The 21,586-nt window shown below is 44.3% G+C and overlaps 1 protein-coding gene across 1 annotated transcript in view; it reads right to left on the reverse strand.

Annotated features, from left to right (window-relative positions):
* dock1 (dedicator of cytokinesis 1) overlaps window positions 1-21,586 on the reverse strand; it is a 292,156-nt gene that overhangs the window by 260,732 nt on the left and 9,838 nt on the right. The window contains exons 2-4 of the mRNA XM_083635505.1: window positions 2,283-2,366; window positions 1,755-1,795; window positions 1,523-1,578 (exon numbers count right to left, since the gene is read on the reverse strand). Coding sequence (XP_083491631.1) covers window positions 1,523-1,578; window positions 1,755-1,795; window positions 2,283-2,366 — 181 coding nt within the window. The remainder of the gene's footprint in view (window positions 1-1,522; window positions 1,579-1,754; window positions 1,796-2,282; window positions 2,367-21,586) is intronic.

Genomic DNA, 21,586 nt, shown 5'->3' on the forward strand with positions numbered 1-21,586 from the left:
GGCGGAGACGGAGGCATAAAAAGTCAGCTCCTCATGGTTCTCAGTCGAATTCAATGACTTTGCAGTTGAATTTTACTCTTTAGTTGTGTGTCACGCAAGTGAAATTGAAGGAGACGGATCAAAACGAGTCAGGTAAAGGACAAACATGCATGCCACATCATAGCAAATGCAAAACTTCAGACTCAGACAACCATAAAGGCAGTCTATGTAAGATTTCCAACCTTAAAGCTTCTCTGCAGGTCAAAAGATGTGGTGGAGGGATGAACGTCTGATCTATTCATTCCCTATTTTGTTTGTAGTTGTCCATTTTCCTCTCAATGTTTATTTGTTGTGGGCCGCAAAGCTCCTCCCGTAGCTGGAGCCCCTCCCACGCCTTTGAACCGTCAGGGCTCCACCTCCCCAACAATGTGTGTGTGTAGTGCCAAGGAGCAGCCAGTCATAAGGCTGAGAAATCCTCCAACATTGCCTTCGATAGAGCAAGGTCAAAAACAAGAATAAACATTGCTATTGCTATTCAAACAGGAAGGAATCTGACACAGACCAAAGGAATTAAAATAGATGCCAAGATATTTTTCTCCAATCTGGACTATTTGGGAAACTAGTACTAATTAGTTATAACTAGATCTAATGCCTCAATTCCATTACTCAGAACCAGGTAATGTGGAGCTGTGCAGGGCTGAGCCAAATAAAGGCAAAGTCTAGATGGCTTGTTGTGTGTTTCCATTTTATTTTGAGCTAACCCAGCTAGCATTGTGTTGTGTCGTGTTGTGTTGTGTTGTTGCAATGTACTGGCAGGATGCTACTAATAAGCTGTTATGTTTACCCGACCAATTGCTGAGAAATTATGAATTGAGGACTTTGATTTGGTGTAGCTTTGTTTTGTCTTCTGTATTCTGTTCTGAAAATATATTTACAGAGAACAGAGTTGCCAAACACAGCAAATAGGGAAGAGATAACATCATGTCCATTAGCTCTACTTATATTTATTCTTTTTTTCCCCTTGCTGCTTGCAGGTTTTGTTCTTCGTTTTGATATAGAGTCAGAAATGATCTTTGCGCCTGAAGGGAGTGCTGTTTTACATCATCTTAAATAGTATATATAGTATAGTATTTTGAATATGCCCAAAATTACCGAGTACGAGCACAACTCGAGCCAAAACTGAACTTAGGTGCAAGGTCAACGAAAACTTAACAGAACAGAAGAAAAGCCATCACTCTCAATGTCCTTTTCGTAATTTCAAACAGTCTGGGTCAGAGTACAAACGACGTCCGCGTTTCAGCAAGTTGCCTTTATCATCAGCGTTGTCAACGAGGTCACAACGCTGATGAAGGCGACTTGCTGAAACGCGGACGTTGTTACTTTGCACTATGACCCAGATTGATTAAAATTACACAAAGGACACTGAGAGTGCTGGCCTTGCTTCTGTTCTGCTTTTGAATATGCAACTAAAGTATGGTGCAGACTAGACGTCATACGTACAATCACAAAGATCATTCCAAGAGGTAATTGGAGAAGTACTGACCCGTTGCCCTCGACTGTGGCCTCTTTCAGTTGGATATAACAAACAGGAAATATTCCCTGGAGGAAGAAGAGATCACAAGCAAACGTTATCCTGAACAGAGTGTTTTTAGTTCAGCATGTCACATGAGCTGAAAAACTCACATTTTAAATATAATTATAGATAAAGGAAAAGAATGAATCACCTCTAAATCAGGAGTGTGAGTGCAGAGAAGCTTTGTTTAATAACCACTCACCTTTTTGGATCTTCTTCTCAGCCTGTGCCCTCTGTACCAGCCTACAACAGAATGGAATATGTCAAATCGTTGTAAGCTCCCTTTCCGACGCACGGTACACAAGCGGAATACAAACACAAGAAACTCAACGAACCCCCGTGCAAAAGTTTACTTTTCATAAGGTTATTTTTGATGGCGTTTCTGCTTTATTGGATACATTACAGTGGGGGAGTGACAGGAACGCTGAGGAGAATATTGCCATTACATGGCATGTGTCTTGCATACTGAAATGCGAGGCGACTTTTAAATCCAGCAGCTAACTTAGAAGCGAGCCTGGTGGCATATCAGAAAGAAATTAAGTTGGGGTGGGATTGCAGCCGCCTACACAAGCACAATATCTTATGTCATTATTGGCATTATGTGATCTTATTGAAAAGATGTACAGAACTTTGATGAAGCACAAGAGGGACTTGAGATGACGGGGGAAATAATGTATGACATTGGCGTGTCAACTTTGATCAGGCACGTCATCGGTAAGGCAGTTCTCACCTTCATATGTCTCTAGTATGTGCACGGTGTCTCCGATCTGCAGCGACAGCTCCTCCTCTCCCCGGGCGTCGTAGTTATAGATGGCTGGAGGGAGACGAGAGGGGAGGATGAGAGGAGGAGGGATATTAGCAGGAGTGAAGACAAAGGCAATAAAGTGCGTGGCCCCCTTGTGGCGCTAATTGTGTGCCACTGCCCACTGCCATGTGCAGCAGCGGCGGCATCACACCTCCGGAGGACCACCCGCCCACACAGGCCGACGCCTTCATGGAGGGGCCTAGCACCACGCGGAGGCTGTAGCATCAACAACCACTGCAGAGACATTTGATCACAATCGAATACCATTTTAACTAGAGAGCATCTTGCAATGGGATTCCACCACCGACAATGTCCGTGATTTACAACAAATATGGGTCAGAGCAGGCAGGGTGTAAAGTATATACAGGGGGAGGTGGGGGGGGGTGTTTGGGGGGCTCGCTCGGATCACGCCCATTTTCGAACTCGGCCTTCATTTTAATGTCAACTACACACCGTAAGGTTTCGTGACTGCATCTTGCACGGTTTTGACGCTATCGATTCGGATCGCCTTCGCAAAACCTGTCCACAGGACATGCTGAAACACCTGGCAAAGTAGTACTCAAAACAGCTTCTAAGGTAGTTCCCGCTACAATACTGTAGGTGTCTCCAGGACCACGTTTTGCCATGATGACACGGACACACACACACACACACACACACACACACACACACACACACACACACACACAAAGGCTCACAAGGTGAAAACAATGCCAGCCCCGCTGTCACAGCTGGTAATGAAACATTTTTTAAATAAATGTAGCTGCTGCTGATGGTAAATGCATACTGTAGGAGGCGCCAACGAAGCCCATTTCATAAGTCAGATTCAAATCACAAGCAACACTGTATGTTGTGCAACTTGTGCTAATTTAGGATGATCAAAAATGTGTTGTGACAAATTCCTTTAGCATGAGTTTCAATTGTGCTTTTGTTGGTGGTGGTGGAAAATACAAGGCAACCAAACCATACATTCCATCTTCTCCTGGATTACTAAAAATAACCATCTAAACACCACATCAAAAAGGAATCAACCCAACCTTTAAAGCTATTTATAGCAAATAAATAACATACAGTACTGCATCTCAACACTGTTTGGATTCACATAATACTAGATTAAAAGAAGAGGGGGGGGGGGGGGGGGGACCGGGGGACCTACTCAGAGCTCAGTACCGCACGAGACATTTTTCTTGTCCACTCTGTCCATGTCAGAACTCCGTAAAAAGAAATTGTAATGGCATGTGTGACCTCCATTTTCTTTTAGTATCTCCACAAGGTGGGCTATTCTCTCTACTGCCACTGACTCAACAGTCAACATCTCCAATCCATTGTGAAAGCTCCCTCAGCATGTCAAGGTCGACCTGGCTGCAACCACAATCACATATGGGGGGGGGGGGGGGGGGGGGGCACCGCTGACACTCTTTCTCTCATCAGTGTGAGTGCTGAACAGCATGTTGCTGCCAAAGCAGCCATAACCCACACTTGTCTTTGAGAAACGTGACTCGGACACACACAATGACTCAAATACACACAATCCCACGAACACACACAATGACTCAATACACACACATACACACGATGACTCGAACACACACAATGACTCAAATACACACATACATACACACGATGACTCGAACACACAAGGACTCGAACACGCACAAGGACTCGAACACGCACAAGGACTCGAACACGCACAAACACATAATCTATAAGGCCTGGGGACAGCAGGATTGACAGTGTGACAGGTGGCCGTGGTGACACAGGGTTTTTGTGTTGAGGGAACACCTGTGGGGAGAAATTAGCCAGGTGTGTGTGTGTGTGTGTGTGTGTGTGTGTGTGTGTGTGTGAGAGAGAGTGTGTGTGCTTGTGTGCATCTGCGTGTGTGTGTGTGTATCTGCGTGTGCGTGTGTGTGAGTGTGTATATCTGCGTGTGTGTGTGTGTGTGTGTGTGTGTATCATGCTGAGAGAAGGCATGTGGGGCCCCTTCAACAGAGGTTCCCAGAGGTGAGGTGAATGACGGCATAATTAAAAAAGACCCTCGCTGTACTGTAGGTACTGAGGCCTTCCCAGCATGCTGCTGATGGTGCATAAAGTGAATCAACCATTTTCTCCTGTTGCCACCTGCCACCACAAAAGCTGATTATGTTGGGGGGGGGGGGGGGGATAGGACAGTAGGCAGACATGAAAGGTGGGGAGAGAGAGAGGGGAAACAATGCGGCAAAGGACCTCGGGTCGGATTCGAACCCGCGTCGGCCGCCACCAGACACAAAGCCTGATTATATTTAATAACCACATTCGTTGGCACACAGCAATGCTTTTTTTTTTACCATTTAGCTTTAAGTTAAGGTAACGTTAGATCATGTTTACTATCGCACAGCAGATTTCAGCATCTCTTTCCTGTGAGCGAATGTTCACGTCCGGGGGGGTCGGTGCAGTCTTTTTTCTTTCTTTTCTTTTGGAGAAGATGATTTGAGAGCTGGAATGTGATGCAAAACGTTCTCATCCAGGTCTGCTCAGGGACGGCTGTGGCTGACATATTTATTGGACAAATTTATTGGACCAACATTATTTTTTATTGGCCCGACTCCGACAACACATCCATATTGTTCGATCCTGCATATCAAGTGAAATGCACTCCAGGGGGGTTGCATGATGCGCGTTGCAAGCTTCAGTGTCAACATGCTGAGTGATTAACTGTGCATGTTCAAAACTTTACTTTTGCAAAGCACACCATTTTTTTTACTGCGATTAATTAATAATTAATTATAGTTTTTGTTTTGGGGATGGTGGGAAATTTCAGAAAAAAATAATTTTCGTTTATTGGATTGTAGATAACAGTGTACAGCATATACGTGGTTCAAAAACAATCGAGGATAAATACAATAAAGTCCAGGACTTATTTCCATGGTGGTCCTCTTGAACAAATACCTACTGTATAAGAATATAATATTGAACCTTGATGTGACATACAATGAGAGAGCTAGTGTGCTACTACACACTAGAGCAGAAATCCTGAAATAAACCCAATGTTTTGTTCAAAGAAGGAAGCCATGCTGAGATATAAAGCAGGGGGTGAAATAAAGAAAGGGTCGAAAAGTTGATCCCGTGACCTTTGCACTTTAACCCTGAGCACTAAGCTTCTCAGCAGCGGCTCATATCCTCCTGTAGGAGCAGAAACCCACATTTCAGTCGTTTTCAATGGACTCGATGAGCTCTACTGAGTAAACAAACAGGGATACTAAATTATACATTTTTCATGCAGTGAAAAATCTCTCAGAGTGTCCTCTGAGATTACGGGCAACTAGTACTGATGGTGGCATACATTTTGGTATGACTCACATAGCACAATCTCCAAACCACTCATCTCATTTCCTTTGGCTATTGTTACATAACAGGTGCTGCAGCCCTGAACACCACAGCACAGAACACTGAAAGCACAGAAGTGAAAGCAGATAGCTCTCTGACTACATGCTGCATATACATGTACAGTACACACACATCTTGGTCGTATACAGTATATCACTCTGTATCAGATGTTCAGTGTGTAGGGTCCAATGTTGGGCAAGTTACTTTCAAAATGTAATATACTACATATTACGAGTTACTTTCATTTGAAAGTAATAAGTTACTTTACAGTATTACTGTCTGTGCAGAGTAACTCGTCACTTATTACACTACTTTTGCATTACTTTCACCAAAACAACAGCAGCAGCAGAATGACATCGCCGCCCCAGAAGCATCCCCGAAAAAGAATTTCAACCTTCTTGAAGTCAGTGTAAACCGTCCAAAATTCTAAATGTTATCCTTTTCCTTTGTTATTGTCATCTATAGTGGTTATATGTATAAAAGCACACAATTTGATTAGGAAATGATTGTATCTTTATTTAAATACTGGTTATGTGCTTTGATGCAAGTAACTCAATTAGTAACTGGTGTTACTTCACAAAGTAACTGGTATAATATTACTGAAATCCTACTGGTAATAAATTAAATTACTCAGTTACTGCTAAAAGTAATATATTACATGTATGTTACTTTTGTAATGAGTTACCCCCAACACTGGTAGGGTCAGACAGAACATGTGACCTGACCTGGCATCATTGGTCTGCTCCAGTATCACTCAGTCTAGGCCCAACACCTCAGCACTTCTAGGAAGTGCCTTCTGCAGCCCGTGTCATTTCAGCCTTGTGTTGTTTTGTTATGAATGTGTGCACACAGGCGCGCCACATGTCCGCACACGCATGTGGGCGCATTTTTGATCCGCGATCCCCCGGAACAATCCGGCAAAGCCCGGCGAATCTACCAGAATGCAGGCCGGCAGCTGCGAGAGGGAGCGCTGCAACAAAGAGCCAGTGACATGAGTTCAGTGGTTCCATGCCGACATACAAAAGGAACCTACAGGGAGAAAAAACAACAACACAAACAAAAGGGGGGGGGGGGTTAATCTGTGCGCGGCCATGACAGAGCAGTCCAGTCACCATACAACCAGCCGGGTGGGCTCAATAAAACCATCATTAAGAGGAGCCAGAAAAGCAGGCGAAGCCAACAACTGCTGCATGGGTGTGTTTGTCTGGAACTGGGTCACGGTTCCAGCTGATTCGGCGCGTTAAGACTCCACGGCAGGTGCTGAGAGAGGAGAGAGCAGCCTAAAGCAAACAGCTCTGATAGAGGAGTAAAGCGTGGCGTTTAATGAAAGAAAAGAAGAGAAACTGCCCCCGTGTGACGACTGCCAACGCAACCGCGTCACATATCAAACTAACGGCAGCTCGGAGCATCGGGGAGGAGAATCTCATTGGGCAAGGGGTGCGACTACGAAATGAGCAGGAAACGACACCCGGGGCGGACGGCGGCTAAATGAAACCATCAAGCACACGTCAAGGCGACGGTGGCGCAGCGTAACACCGGAGCCAACACGATCCACGAGTCACGCGGGGATTTGACTGACGGCTCTGATTCTTCTTAAAGCCGCATTTGCATAACCCAAGAGTAAACTGATGTCAATTAGGAAGCAGTGAGGGAGAGAAAAAGCATCAGAGGAAGAGGAGCGGGATGAGGAAGTGGACCAGAGTGTGGCGTGCTAATTCTTTGATTTTCTGGAACCTGGGCAAAAAAACTAAAAACTAAACAGTAGCGTCGTTTGCCAGGGACTCATTAGCATACGTAACCTCTTACATAAGCCTGCAGATTCACAGAACCAGATTGCAGTCAGAGCCATCCACTTAGCCGGCGCAGCGGCTACACACCCTCCCCACAATTATAAGCAGCCTCATCTAAACACTGGTCTGATTGTAATTCTACACTATGGGCTCAATAATAACCTGTGCTAATCCACGCTGGGTACAACATGTCATTACAGTGCGAGGAGAAGATGGTGATGAAGTGATGAGGGGGTTGTGGAGAAACTAAAGGGAGGAAATGCACATTTGAAAGAGAGGCGGGGGTTCTCGATGCTCCGTATACGGTCCTAAAAGACTGTACGCTAGGGCTGGACGATATGGTTGAAACCAATGTCACGATAATCACTTTTTCTCAATATATATCACGATATGGTTCATGTATTCAAAATCATGTTAAATAATCAAATGAATGTTCATCTCAATGAACCAAATGGTAATGTTAGGTGTGATGTCGAACAAAACAATAAAATATATTCAACTACCGTACCTCGATTTGTAGTACCTCGAGTTTTAATGTAAAATTCACTTGTCATCAAATCAAGAATTTAGACAGCAGAAATGTGTGTCACTCACGAGATTAAAATATCTTCATATCAGACACGGTATGATTCCACCGAAAGACGATAAATGATCATATTGAATTATCGCCCAGCCCTACGCCCAGGGACAGAGGAGGCGAGGGTATTCCAGTCAAGAGGCTTGTCTAGGGGGGACAGGCAGAGTGGAGAGCCAGGCCCCTCTCATCAACCAGTCAGGCTGGTCCTTAGAGACAGATGAGAGAAAATCCTCTCACGTCTGCCAGCAGGTCATAGAAGTCCAACAAGACCTTACATCTCTGCAAGCCGCTCCACCCGCCCGAGTGATGGGGCTCAGCTACTAGAGCATGGGAAGTCTCAATGAGCGTGGGTGAGAGAGAGAGCGTGTGTGATTGTGTATGACAGAGAGGAAGAGAAAGAATGGCGGAGCGCAAGATAATAGTAATGGAGAGTAATACCAGGAATATGACTTTAATACAGTGCTTAACTTGGATGAGAGGAGTTCAGTAAGCACATCGCACACTGTCAATGCCCTATTCTAGGCAGCAGGATTGAATAGGGGATGATTACTAGGCTACACTTTCAGCTGCACTCTGGGTCTCCTAGGCCAGTGGTTCTCAAATGGGGGTCCGCGAAAAAGTTTTCAGGTATAAAAAAAAAAAAAAAAAAAAAAAAAATGCTACATGTTACTTATTCCTTCTCAAACTACTTCCTAGATGGTGCTAGTCTATCAAAATATCTTGGCTGTCATTGATTGTGTTGCATAGTGGTTTTCTGGACTGTTGACAAATTGTGATATTGTAAGTCGCTTTGGACCAAACAAAAGCCTCTGCTAAATGACGTAATGTAAATGTAATGTAATAAAAAAAATATATATATATTTATTTTTTTTGCAAAATCTTCATAGTTCAACGAAAATAGTTTATGCTTTAAATCTAAAATGGTTAATGGATTACATTCTAATAACAAACCTATCAAATTAAAAGGCGAGCACGTTACCGTGGAAACAATTAAGCTTAGCCCAAAATCACAAATCAGAATGAGGGGGTCCCCGCTATATTTTCTATCTTGTAAGGGGTCCTTGGCTGAAAAACATTTGAGAATCTCTGTCCTAGGCAAGACGGAGGAGTCGGCACACATAACCGACTCTCAATGAGTGGCCCGACAGTCATCACTGTCATGCAATAGAGACCATATCACTGTCATGCAAATAGACATACCGGTATGTTGAGGGAATAAGTGAAATGTGGGTCAAGTACGAGATTGAAGAGAGGACTATTGGTTTTGAAGCATCACCTCACGCAGTGGGTTAAATATACCTTTCTGAACAGAAGCACACATATCATATCATATATCCAAACTGCACTACATGAGGCTCATTGATGAAAATGTTCTTTGACACACAGCTTGCGTAGTAGTGAGGTTAGACATGAGTAGTTTTAGCAGTTTCGAATCCATAGCCTATAGCACGAAATGTGAGGATGAAAACACTGAAGTGGAGATAAAGCGAACTATTTTTATAGCCTAAAGTCCGACTTGGGGTTGGATTCGGCCCCATGTGCAAACATCTCTACGCACAAGAACATTTAACAAATGAGCCTCTTCGGGCCACGGCGGCTCTCCGTACAGACTGGCGTATGAAACAAACAGACCCTTATCTGACATCAACCTGCTGTCGTAGCCATTTGTATGGGACCAAATGTGAGGTGAGCGAGTTGCCGGTGCAGGTGTTTGCCGCGTGTGTTTTCCTGATGAGCCCCACTGGTGGGGAGAGGGAGCTGGCAGCGCCGCGGTGAGCTACGCCACACAGCCGACAGCTATTCTTCAGGGATCTGCCAACTGCTGTTAGGTTAACGGGAGGAACATCGGCACCGGGGTGGGGGGACAGGGGGGAGGGTTGGGAAGGGCAGCAGAACCCAGCCCTTCTGCTGCATCTCCACACTTGCTGTGGACGATAACTGACCGGTCTGTCCGACTCCCTGACCAAAAAGCATGACACCGACGCACACAAAACACAATGTTTTTGAAGTACACAATACTTATGTCTGTTTCTGAGGCGGGTAAAGCCTTTGGCATAGTCTTCGCGCCCAGCCAAGCGCATAGGTCGCGCGGCGATTTTGACGTCATCGCGCGGAGCGTGTTGGGGGGCGAGGCCTGAGCGCGGCGCGGGCCGCGCGGCGCGTCCATGGAGATTTTTCTATCAGCGCATCGGGTTTTGCTGCCTGTGCCTGTGAGATCTCCGTGGTAGGCTATCAGCGAATATCTGCTGTGATTGAGTCCTCACCGTCCTCATCGTCGTAAAGTCGCCTTCGAAGCATGACATTCGATTATAACAAACTAGTTGTGTGGCTTAGCCTTCCCAACTGTTGAGGGTCGTTTTTTAGAATTTAATACATAGAATTGGGAACGTTACATTCAATTTCATTCAGACTGCCTGGCACTAATCGCCGCCATTTTCCCCTGGAGCTTCCACAGGAGGAGGGGGGTGGGAGGAGCGAGCTGCGCACTGACTATGTTCTGTTTTGGCCCGCGCAGAGTGCGTGCGCCCTCCGCGGAGCCCCGCCTCCAGCATGTGCACGAAGAGTATGCCAGACGCTTAAGTGTGTCAGGCTCAGGCTGCCTCTTTTTTTCCTGAGTTTGAAGAAATTAATTAGCTTTATTTTTGTATATAAACTCAAACTCCGACAGTTAGTTTGCAGCATGGAAGTTGGAACTGATGGATGATGTATAAATGATCAAGCAACTGAAGCAAGAATCACTCAGTACAGTGTTTCGCTAGAATTTGTCAAACGTAATAAATTCTAAACCTTATACGAGCAAAAAAATGCTTTACTAGCTAAAGATAGATAGATAGATAGATATTTTTATTTCTGTGTCATGCACCATATTCAAGGTGCCCAGCCCGTCTGGGCTTACAAGACACAAATCATTCAAGTTCAACAATACAAACAAATCAACAAACAAGCTACAACATGCTCAAACATAAACAAGACAGAGTTATATATTCAGATGAACAGCTTCTCCATTCTGAGTTTCCAAGCCCTCCCAATAAACCTGGCCAAACTGAAGACTTCATCTCTGAACAACCATTCCAACTTCGCATCATCTCCTGACCAAAATAGTTCCGGTTTCTTATTTTGCATTAACTGAAATAGAGATCATCTTGGTTCCTCATATAGCGTACAATGAAACAAAAAATGAAATTCATCTTCCACAACACCTAATTCACATACAGTACAAAGTCTCTCCTCCTCAGCAATAGAATTGAACCTGCCAACCTCAATAGCCAAAGGGAGGGTACCCGTTCTCAACTGGGCACATAAAGATCTTCTGGATCTATCCAGGGGTAAAGTAACATAGGGTTCTGGAGTGAACATATTTTTAATTTGAACATATGTTCTAAGTTTTGGTTTGAGCCAGATGTCATTGGCCCATTTTTCTTTATAATCAAGAAATAGCCTATGTTTAATATAGCGAACACTACAGCGTAAACTGTTTCTGAAAATAAATTGCTGATCAGCTTCCCTGAACACATCATTAATATCATTACACCATGGATACTTATGTGCTTTATCCCAGTTAAACACTTGTTTTGCAACTCTACTCTCTGGCATATTAGATAGCTAAATCTGGTTGTAAGTCAAATATTCCCCAGCAAAACATATTTTCTGTCACACACAGATTAGCCGCTGCAGTTGCAAAGTTTACGGCCCTGCTCCACTACAGCCATCAGACTAGGCGTGGGACAATATGAACATTTCATGTCACGATTATCCTGTCAAAAATAATTGCGATTAACGATATTATCGCAATAATCGTCAAAATATGCTTAAAACTCTTAATATGGCACTAAAACATACTGGAATCACTTTACCTTACATTTTGATAAGAAACTAATATTGGAGGTGTTGGCCCCCAGGACAGACACCTCCTTCGGCAGGTGGGAAACTTCATCTTTCTGTCATTCCTTATTTTCTAAGCCATATTTCCACATTTAATTTGTTTAGCTGGAGGATACAGCGGGAAAGCCAAGCCGGCTTCAGCCATGTTGACGACGATTGACTGGAAAGACGGCGGCGGCTTGTGGCAAATGGCAATTCAAAATAAAACAGGAAGTCAATAGGACTGTGACTTGTCAGTGAGCTAAGTTAGACAGCGTTTTCAAGTCACTCAGGATGGGAGTCACTCAAGCCAGGACAATATTCATTCTTATGTGACAATATTCACGATTATGATTAACGGAAATTCACCGTGAGATACAATTATCTTGAATGGAGTGGAATGCCCCACCTACCCTACTTTTAAAGTCAAAATCAAGGAAGGGCTCAAAACGACACAACAGTGCACCCATAGTTAATAGCCTTCTCTTGGACATTTTATTTTTTTATCATTTTATTATCTTATCTGTTTGTGTGTATTGCTTTTATTCTGTGTATGTATTGTTATCACTTGTGTATGTTCTTTGTTACCCCTTGTGCATTTTTATTATATTGTTTTTTATTCCCGTATTCTGTATTTATCCTGTAGTTTTTAGTTGTTTAAGTTCCGAGGACTGCGGGTGAAAATTAGCTTCAGCTAACCCCGGCACTTTTACCGTTGTCACATATGGATGATTCTGTACGTGTTTAACTGTTTTATTAATGTGCATTGTCCTGTCTAAATAAACAATAAAAAAAAATATTAGATGGCTGTGTCCAAGCTACAAAATCACCGAGGTTCAATTCTCGATGGCTGACATGCGCGTTCTCCCCATTGGAATGAAGTTGAATTGCTTGTTTTCAGGTGAGGTGAGTCCATTCAAAAGTCAACGTGCTTTGTGGAGCAGGGACGTCAACTGACTCTGATGGTAACGTGACGCAATGGTGGTCAAGGAGCTCCAGCGTTAGAGAGACTATAACAAAGGCCTCAACAGAGGTGAGCGAGAGCTATTTGACTGACTGTCCAACCTGAATATGGCTCCTGGTGCACGTCTTTCTGCGGAAAAACATAATTAGCCTCCTTGCTAAATGCTAAATGGACTGTATTTATAGAACATTTTATATAGTCTATTATCGAATACGCAAAGCTCTTTGACATATATATTTCACATTCACCCATTTGGTCGGCGGAAGGGAACTGGTGGGAATAGCGTGATCCTCCCACCACGTGCTACGTCCTGCCGGTGAAGCTCCCCGCTGTCAGGTGAAAAGAAGCGGCTGGCAGCTGTTCATGTGTCGGAGGAAGCATGGTGCTAGTCTACAGCTCTCCCCAGATGGGCAGAGGGGGTGGAGCAGCGACCGGGGCAGCAGGGGGAAATTGGCCAAATACAATTGGGGGGGAAATGGGTGGCGAATCAGAAGAAGGAGAAAAACTTTGCATACATGTAACACTCGGACAGAGGAAGAGCTTTATCAGTACAAGACAGAGAAAACATGATCATTAATATTAGGTCCCTCTAATTGGGCTTAATAAGGGCTTTAGGCATTCAGATGGAAGTGTGATAGTTCTCATTCAGAGGCGAACACAGACACAAACACACTCTCTCCTCTTAAACCACTTAATCTAATAGCCTTTTAGGTTGATCTGTTGGAAAGCAGAGATCATTCTATTGTAATTAACCTGGAATGAATGAGACACTAGCAGCTGAGCTGAGAGGGGGAAGTAAAGTAGGACCTGTTCTTTTTTTCCACCCTGTGACTGGAAAGAAGCAGGAAATACCGCCCATGATGACACCTCGCTGTAGCACAATGGAGACGGCCTTTCCAGTAGCTCATAAGGAAATACTGGTGCATTTCATGAGTACAGGAAGATCAGCTGTACCTCACTGAAAGAAGGGACACTGGCACAATGTCATGGTGTAAGGGGAGAGGAAGTGGGAGGGGCCGGGCGGGGGGTGGAGAGAGAAGTGGGGGAGGGGCAGGTGGAGAAACTAGCATGCACCTGCACTGGACGCCAACAGTGCTAATGCCTCTTGGCAGGACTTGAGCCCAGCGGGCCTCGGGGGTAGAGTCTAACCGAGGCCGATGACTCAGACTCCACTGCCTCCGCCGAGCCGAGCTGGGCCGAGCAGAGCCGAGTGGTAAAATCATCTTCCCAACACAACAGGGACAACGAGCAGAAGCCAGCTCATGACAGAGAGCACTGATGAAAGCCTTACGCAGAGAGCTGTTTTCACACAGCGCTTTCTGCTGACGATAGTGGTGGTGCAGAAACGTCACGACGGACGTCTGCCAGCGGAGAAAGGGAGGGTGGCTGTGTCTGCAGGAGCTCTGACTCCAGTTTGCATTCGGAGAAAGACTGTCTCTCACACTCATCCATTCAACAGGCATAAAGTTGGAAAGAAGAATCTAGAACTGCATGTGTGCATATCATTCTCGATGGTGGTTGGTTATTGGTAACACCGCGGGGCTCGCAACATAGATTTTCTGCTCGCAAAGAAAATACATTTCGATCCAAGTTGGATCTAGTCCGGTCATGTGATATTGATGTTTATTTTCTAAATTCTATCTAAATTCACTCTTTATTGACAATTCTACTTAATGCTGTGTCTTAAGATATATGTACATATTCTTGGACATCTATCTGATGCTGGTTTTTTACATTTGATAACTTAATAGAAGTGAGCCCGTGTCCACCTCCTAGCGACTAGGCGGAGTCGAGTGCACCCATGTATCTATATAAACATTTCCTGGTATGCATGTATCACATGACCTGACAGATCCAACTTGGATCGAAACATTGTCTGTCAATAATTAATGTTCTGGAGGAGCAGAAAATGTGTGTTATGAGGCCTCCTTCCTCGCTAGACTTCTGTAAATACATGTACAGTTTGGCTCTGCACCAACAAGAGTGGATGTTTTTTGATTATTTTCTTATTTTGATATTGTTAATACATACATCTTATCAATAACTCTATTTCCCATCATTGCATCTACATGCTCAATGATCCGCTGCAACAAGTAACCTGGAGGTATTAGACAGAATCCACACAGATTAGCCTCTTGCACAGCAAGGTGTAGCCTATTAATTACTGTTCTGTGTTACATCTCTTGTGATATGAATTCTAATTAGAGCATAATTACCATCTAATATCTGAAGAAATTCTGCAACTGATTCAGCAACTTTACTTTAAAACCTGGTTGGTGGCAGTTTTCTTTAGCAAAAATGGCACTTCAGTGACAGGGCAAAAGTGCTCGACCTTCACGGGGTGTCGGGTATCTGCAGGATCTGGCAGGACATTGCAAAAACAAAGCGGACATGTAGAACAGGAGAACCCCAGGACCTTCTGTCTTCATGCGGTTATCATCAGGACGTACCGTCTTCATGCTGTTCTCATCAATCAGACCAGTCGGTGTTCAACTGAAGCAAAAGTCACACTGGCAGTGATGATAGAGTGTGGCATCAGTACTGACGACGGTAGACAAGGGTGCCTCAGGTCACTGCTGACATCAAACTGTCAGACAGGCTGAAGACGCCAGACAGCAGGGTTTTCAATTTCCATAAGCGCCAGCTGCCAGCTAAATGGCCGGACATTAAAACATTTCCAGCCGGCTACTTTGTTGCGGTCACAACAACCAATATAGCAATACGGTGCTATAGACAAGCCCACCACGGTGGATGGCAAAGCAGCCGCCACAACCGTGCTGTTATTGTGTGTAATTCAGAGGTGTTGCTTCGTGAGATGGCGTCTAGTTTACCGGCTGGGCGGAGTTTGGAGCTTCATGCCAATCAGGTTGCTTAAACATGGCAGAAAGTGTTGAATCACATCACAATGCTTCCCATACACAGTGCAGCCCCCCTCCCTCCGCTGCGAGCGGAGACTGTAGTTATTGATAGGGATGTCCCGATCACATTTTTTTTGCTCCCGATCCGATCCCGATCATGTGATTTTGAGTATCTGCCGATACCGATTTTTCCCGATCCGATCTTTCGGCAATGCATTAAGAAAAAAGAAAAGAAAAAACTGCAATCAAGTTGACCCTTAAGATTGTTTTTTTATTTAACAGTATCCAACTAACTATCCATTATATCCAACATGGATATGGCTTTTTTATTTAACAGTATATTCATTATATCCAACATGGATTCAAAATTGAAAACAAAATAAAATAAAGCTTATCAGTGGTGCACCACAAAATAACCATGTAAACTAAAACAAATGATGTGCAGAATAGTGCAATAACAATGTAAATCAGGAAATGCGTTTGTTTTGGTAAATTCTTCTGCTCTGTGTGACACTAAATAAATGAATGATGATATGTAATTTAAAACCAAAACTAAGGCCTCAGGATGAGTTTAAGACGTGAACATGGTCATGTTTGTTGAATTAAAAAAAAAAAAAAAAAAAAAAAAAAAAAAAAAAAATTTTTTTTTTTACTCCCGATCTTTTCCCCCCGATTCCGATCTTCTAAAAATCACGTGATCGGCCCCGATCTCCGATCACGTGATCGGATCGGGACATCCCTAGTTATTGATATGCAAATTGGCATGTGACGTCAGTTATCCCCACCCCGGCTGGCTACTATTTTCACCCAGCTGGATATTGTATGCACTACTAGTGGAAAATCCTAGACATGGGCTGAGTGTAGGGCAAGGAACATTCATAAAGACATGGGATACACCAGAGCCTCCTCTGGTCGGTGGGGGCGCCTGGTCGGGGAGGAAGGGAACTGGTGGGAATAGCGTTATCCTCCCACGTGCTACGTCCTGCTGGTGAAGCTCCCCGCTGTCAAGAAGCGGCTGGCAACTGCGCATGTGTCGGAGGAAGCATGGCGCTAGTCTACGGCTCTCCCCAGATTGGCAGAGGGTGGAGCAGCGACTGGGGCAGCAGGGGGAAAATTGGCCAAGAACAATTGGGGAGAAAAAATGGGGGCGAAATCTGATATATCCATCTATATATTATCCATCTATCTATCTATCTATCTAATCTATCTATCTATATATATCTATATATCTATATCTATATCTATATCTATATATATATTTATTTATTTATTTATTTATTTATTTATTTATTTATTTATTTATTTATTTATTTATTTATAGGGATACCAGAGCTACCACCCCATCTAACTACAGAAGCTGCCGCACCACTGAAGCTTAACTCCAACTTGACAAAAGACAATTTGTGTTAATATTAACCATAATTTATGGTATTTATCAGCCTTATTGATGACTATGAGGCTGGTCAAACGGGGCACTTGTGCTTTCACAAATGATGAAGTTAGCTTGTGATTTTAGTCATAGGGGAGCTTTTCTTACCTAATGCTTTTGAAAAATGTGAGAGAAAGAATCCTCTCAGAAAGTGCATACATTTCCAGTCTCAGTCATTTAGCATAGCCCAAAATGCACATGCAAAGACAGAGGAAGATTAACGCTTTGATATTTAAAATTAGACAAAAATATGATGGCCAGATGCACAGGTGAAGTGAACCGCAATGGGCACTTGGAAGTGACCGGAATGCAGGCCACCTCCCGAGGAGGTCTGCGTTTCACTTCACTTCAGAGGGGTCTGAGGTCTTTTGGAGTGTTCACATATGCGCAAAAAATGCTGACAAAGAGGTCTGAGTTCACTTGGAGAGCTGAAAGGGACCAAGTGTGAACGCGCCCTTAAATCTCCAAAGGTTGATCACACAGAGCTGACACTCAGCGAAATCTACTGCCTCTAGGGCCCACCAACATCTGAGCTGGGCTCCGACGCACTGACTACACACACACACACACACACACTCATCCACATACACAGAAACACACTAATCCACACACAGAAACACACTCATCCACATACACAGAAACACACTCATCCACATACAGAAACACACACTTATCCACATACACAGAAACACACTAATCCACACACAGAAACACACACTCATCCACATACACAGAAACACACACTCGTCCACATACACAGAAACACACACTCGTCCACACACACAGAAACACACACTCATCCACATACACAGAAACACACACTCGTCCACATACACAGAAACACACACTCGTCCACATACACAGAAACACACACTCGTACACATACACAGAAACACACACTCGTACACATACATAGAAACACACACTCATCCACATACACAGAAACACACACTCGTCCACATACACAGAAACACACACTCGTCCACATACACAGAAACACACACTTGTCCACATACACAGAAACACACACTCGTCCACATACACAGAAACACACACTCGTCCACATACACAGAAACACACACTCGTCCACATACACAGAAACACACACTCGTACACATACACAGAAACACACACTCGTACACATACACAGAAACACACACTCGTACACATACACAGAAACACACACTCGTCCACATACACAGAAACACACACTCGTCCACATACACAGAAACACACACTTGTCCACATACACAGAAACACACACTCGTCCACATACACAGAAACACACACTCATCCACATACACAGAAACACACTAATCCACACACAGAAACACACAAAAGGCCATTTCATCAAATGCCAGCAGTACTGAATGGCTGTCTCTTGCTGCACATGGCAGTCTCTCTGGCCTGTCTCAACCCACAAACAGAGACTGACTGATACCTCCATAAGGCTCCATTACCAGTCCCCCAATACAACCCATGCACAGGGCAATTTAAAGGTGACTAATGCAACATTAACATGGACTGCATTTGATATTCATGTTGGCATTTTAATAACTTGAATAGCCTCAAATATTTTGAACTGTATGGAATTGCAGGCTGCAGCATCTGAGTGAGATGAAATAAACCAAAACTCTGAAAATGAAAGAAACTCCTGGGATGTTTACTGTTGAAGAATAAATATATTAAACGAATAAACGTCCTTTTCAGTGGAGATGGTGGCAGTGCCCATGCCAAGCTTATGGGTGTTTAATAACAGCATGCATGTCGTCAGCGCTGTTGGCAGTTGGCACTAAGGCTGCACACACACCCCCAGTCATGTCAGCCAGCAGCCTGGAGGCAGACTCTGTGTTCTCTGTGCTACGTGCTGATGAAGAGGGGAGTTTTCCCACGGAGCCCAGGGCTGCTGCTGACCCACAGAGACACACAGGTCTTCATTGTCAGCTCACCCACCGGCAGGCAGCCTGGCAGCGCCTCAGCTCCGCTCAGCTGCTGGCTCATCGCTGCCTGCTATGCCTCTGCTCTGCTCCAATACAGCCTGAGCCACAGCGTACGGAGAGTCATCAATACCGCCATACTCCACAAAAGGCCGACCGGTTTGAATCCGACCCGTGGTCATTTGCATGGCTGCATGTCATCCCCCCTCTCTCTCCCCCCACTTCTCCTGTCTGCCTACTACTGTCCTATCAATTAAAAGGCAAAAATGCCCCGCAAACTAATCTTAAAAAAATATCCACATTCAGTCTCAATTATTCCCTCTAATTATTTCTACACATCACCACCAACAATTAAGAATTTCGAATGTTTTCTCCACAAGAGGATTGCAGCAGAGCATGTTATCTCTGTAAAGCCCTGGCTAATTGTGTCTTAAGCTCTTGTCTCATATGAAGGATCACATTCCAAAAACTCCTCCAAAAGTGTCTTAATGTTCAAGGCGTAATAGATTAAAAGGACAAATGTTCATATTAGTTAAAAAATATTCATGTGTTACAATTGCAAGCAGCAAAGGATTTAAGATCATCAAAAAACATCAACAACAATCTGTAGGGAGTCTGATATTTAAGCTTTAAGTTGGATATTGAAGTCATTTTGTCATAAAAGGTGTGACCCTCCAAGTGTACTGTAAACTGCCTGCCTAATATGGCTTGATGCATAAAAGGTCACAATATATTATATTCATCCAGCTGAATCTAAATGATGTAATAACACACGTCGTCTACATCAGTGACCTTTGTTTCCCATTGACATGTGGCACACCATTAGCCATCTGTCAAGCCCAAGAGAGCAGCACAGCAGGCTCCTCTCAGACAATACGCAAGCTGCTTGGCATGACCACCATCGACAGGGAGGGGAGGGGGGGCAAGTCATAGGAACGACCCCCCACCACAGTGACTCCCATCATCAAACATGACGCGAGCGAGTGTGTGTGTGTGTGTGTGTGTGTGTGTGTGTGTGTGTGTGTGTGTGTGTGTGTGTGTCCTTTCCTCGTCGTCATGTCTTGCTGCCTTTGAGAGACCGTCACGCCGCATTTCACTTAGGCTGTCACTCGGTCACAGAGGGCCACGCGTGCTCACGACATCGCCCATCCGTGTTAACTGTCACCACAACGATGCCACACCATGACGCCGTCTGTCTGCCACTGTCTCTCCACAAGCAACCGCTCACATGTACCAGACGTCAGCAGCAGCAGCAGCAGCAGCAGCAGCAGCAGCAGCAGCAGCCATGTGTGTCTTGTTATAGTTTAGCTGAAGGAAGTGAGATCTCGCTCTTCTCTCTCTCTGCCATTCATGTCTCACTGAGGGAAATGAAACACTTGTTGTCAAAGGGACAGGCCATCTTTTTGGGAGTTTCGCCCATTTGCCATATCGCCCATACATAACCAAGATACACAATGCCTCGACTCAGGATTCTGCCAGTCGAATCGGATTCGACTGTCCAATATGAATATTCGACTATTCTATAAAAATAAAAATAAAAATAATAATATATTGAGTGATTATTTCGACCACACAATGCAACAGAGTGATTTGAACATATTTTTGAGGATTTAAAAATCAATAAGAGACTGTATATGATTGTGCAAGATTTGAATTGCCGACGTCGGACTGTTGGATAACGGATTTGTCTGAATATTGAGACAGGCAGGACATATATTTCTTTTTTAAATTAAGCTCTTATAGCCCATTTTTTTATTTCACCTTTTAAACATTAAAACATGTACCCTTCACGAATAAAAATAAATAAACCGAAACAGTCCTTTAGCCTATTTCTCAAAAACTATTAGGCCTAAATCTAAAGAAGAATAAATTTACAAATTAAATTAAGATTGGAGATTTTGGGAGGTACGGTGGGTGCAGTGGTAAGCACTATCGCCTCACAGCTCGAAGGTCGTGGGTTCGATTCCCACCTGGGACGAGGTGAACGCTGAAGGAATGCGTGCCCGTCCGCATGTCTTCGAGTGCCCACCGCCCGGGTGGGGTCGGCAAAATGGCCTTTCTGTGTGGAGTTTGCATGTTCTCCCCGTGCCTCCCGGGGGTTTCCTTCATATAGGAACCCCCTTCACAAAAACATGCAATATCCTGGTTGCTAATGTGGTTCCTCCTCTGGTCGTTAAGGGTGCCTGTTCAGAGGGAGGGGAACTGATTGGAATAGCGTGAACCTCCCACGTGCTATGTCCTACCGGTGAAGCTTCCTCTGTCAGGTGAAAAGAAGCGGCTGGCTGACTGCCCATGTCTCGGAGGAAGCATGGAGCCAGTCTCGGCTCTCCCCAGAAGATTGGAATTTAGATGGGGGCAAAAAACGACTGCTTGACTTGAGGAATCTCCATCGACTCACCGGTCTCTCGAGTGATGATTCGACTATTCGACTCACACACCGAGACCTAAAC

The sequence above is a fragment of the Poromitra crassiceps genome (genome assembly GCF_964638095.1).
Source record: "Poromitra crassiceps genome assembly, chromosome: 4".
Lineage (NCBI taxonomy): Eukaryota > Metazoa > Chordata > Actinopteri > Beryciformes > Melamphaidae > Poromitra > Poromitra crassiceps.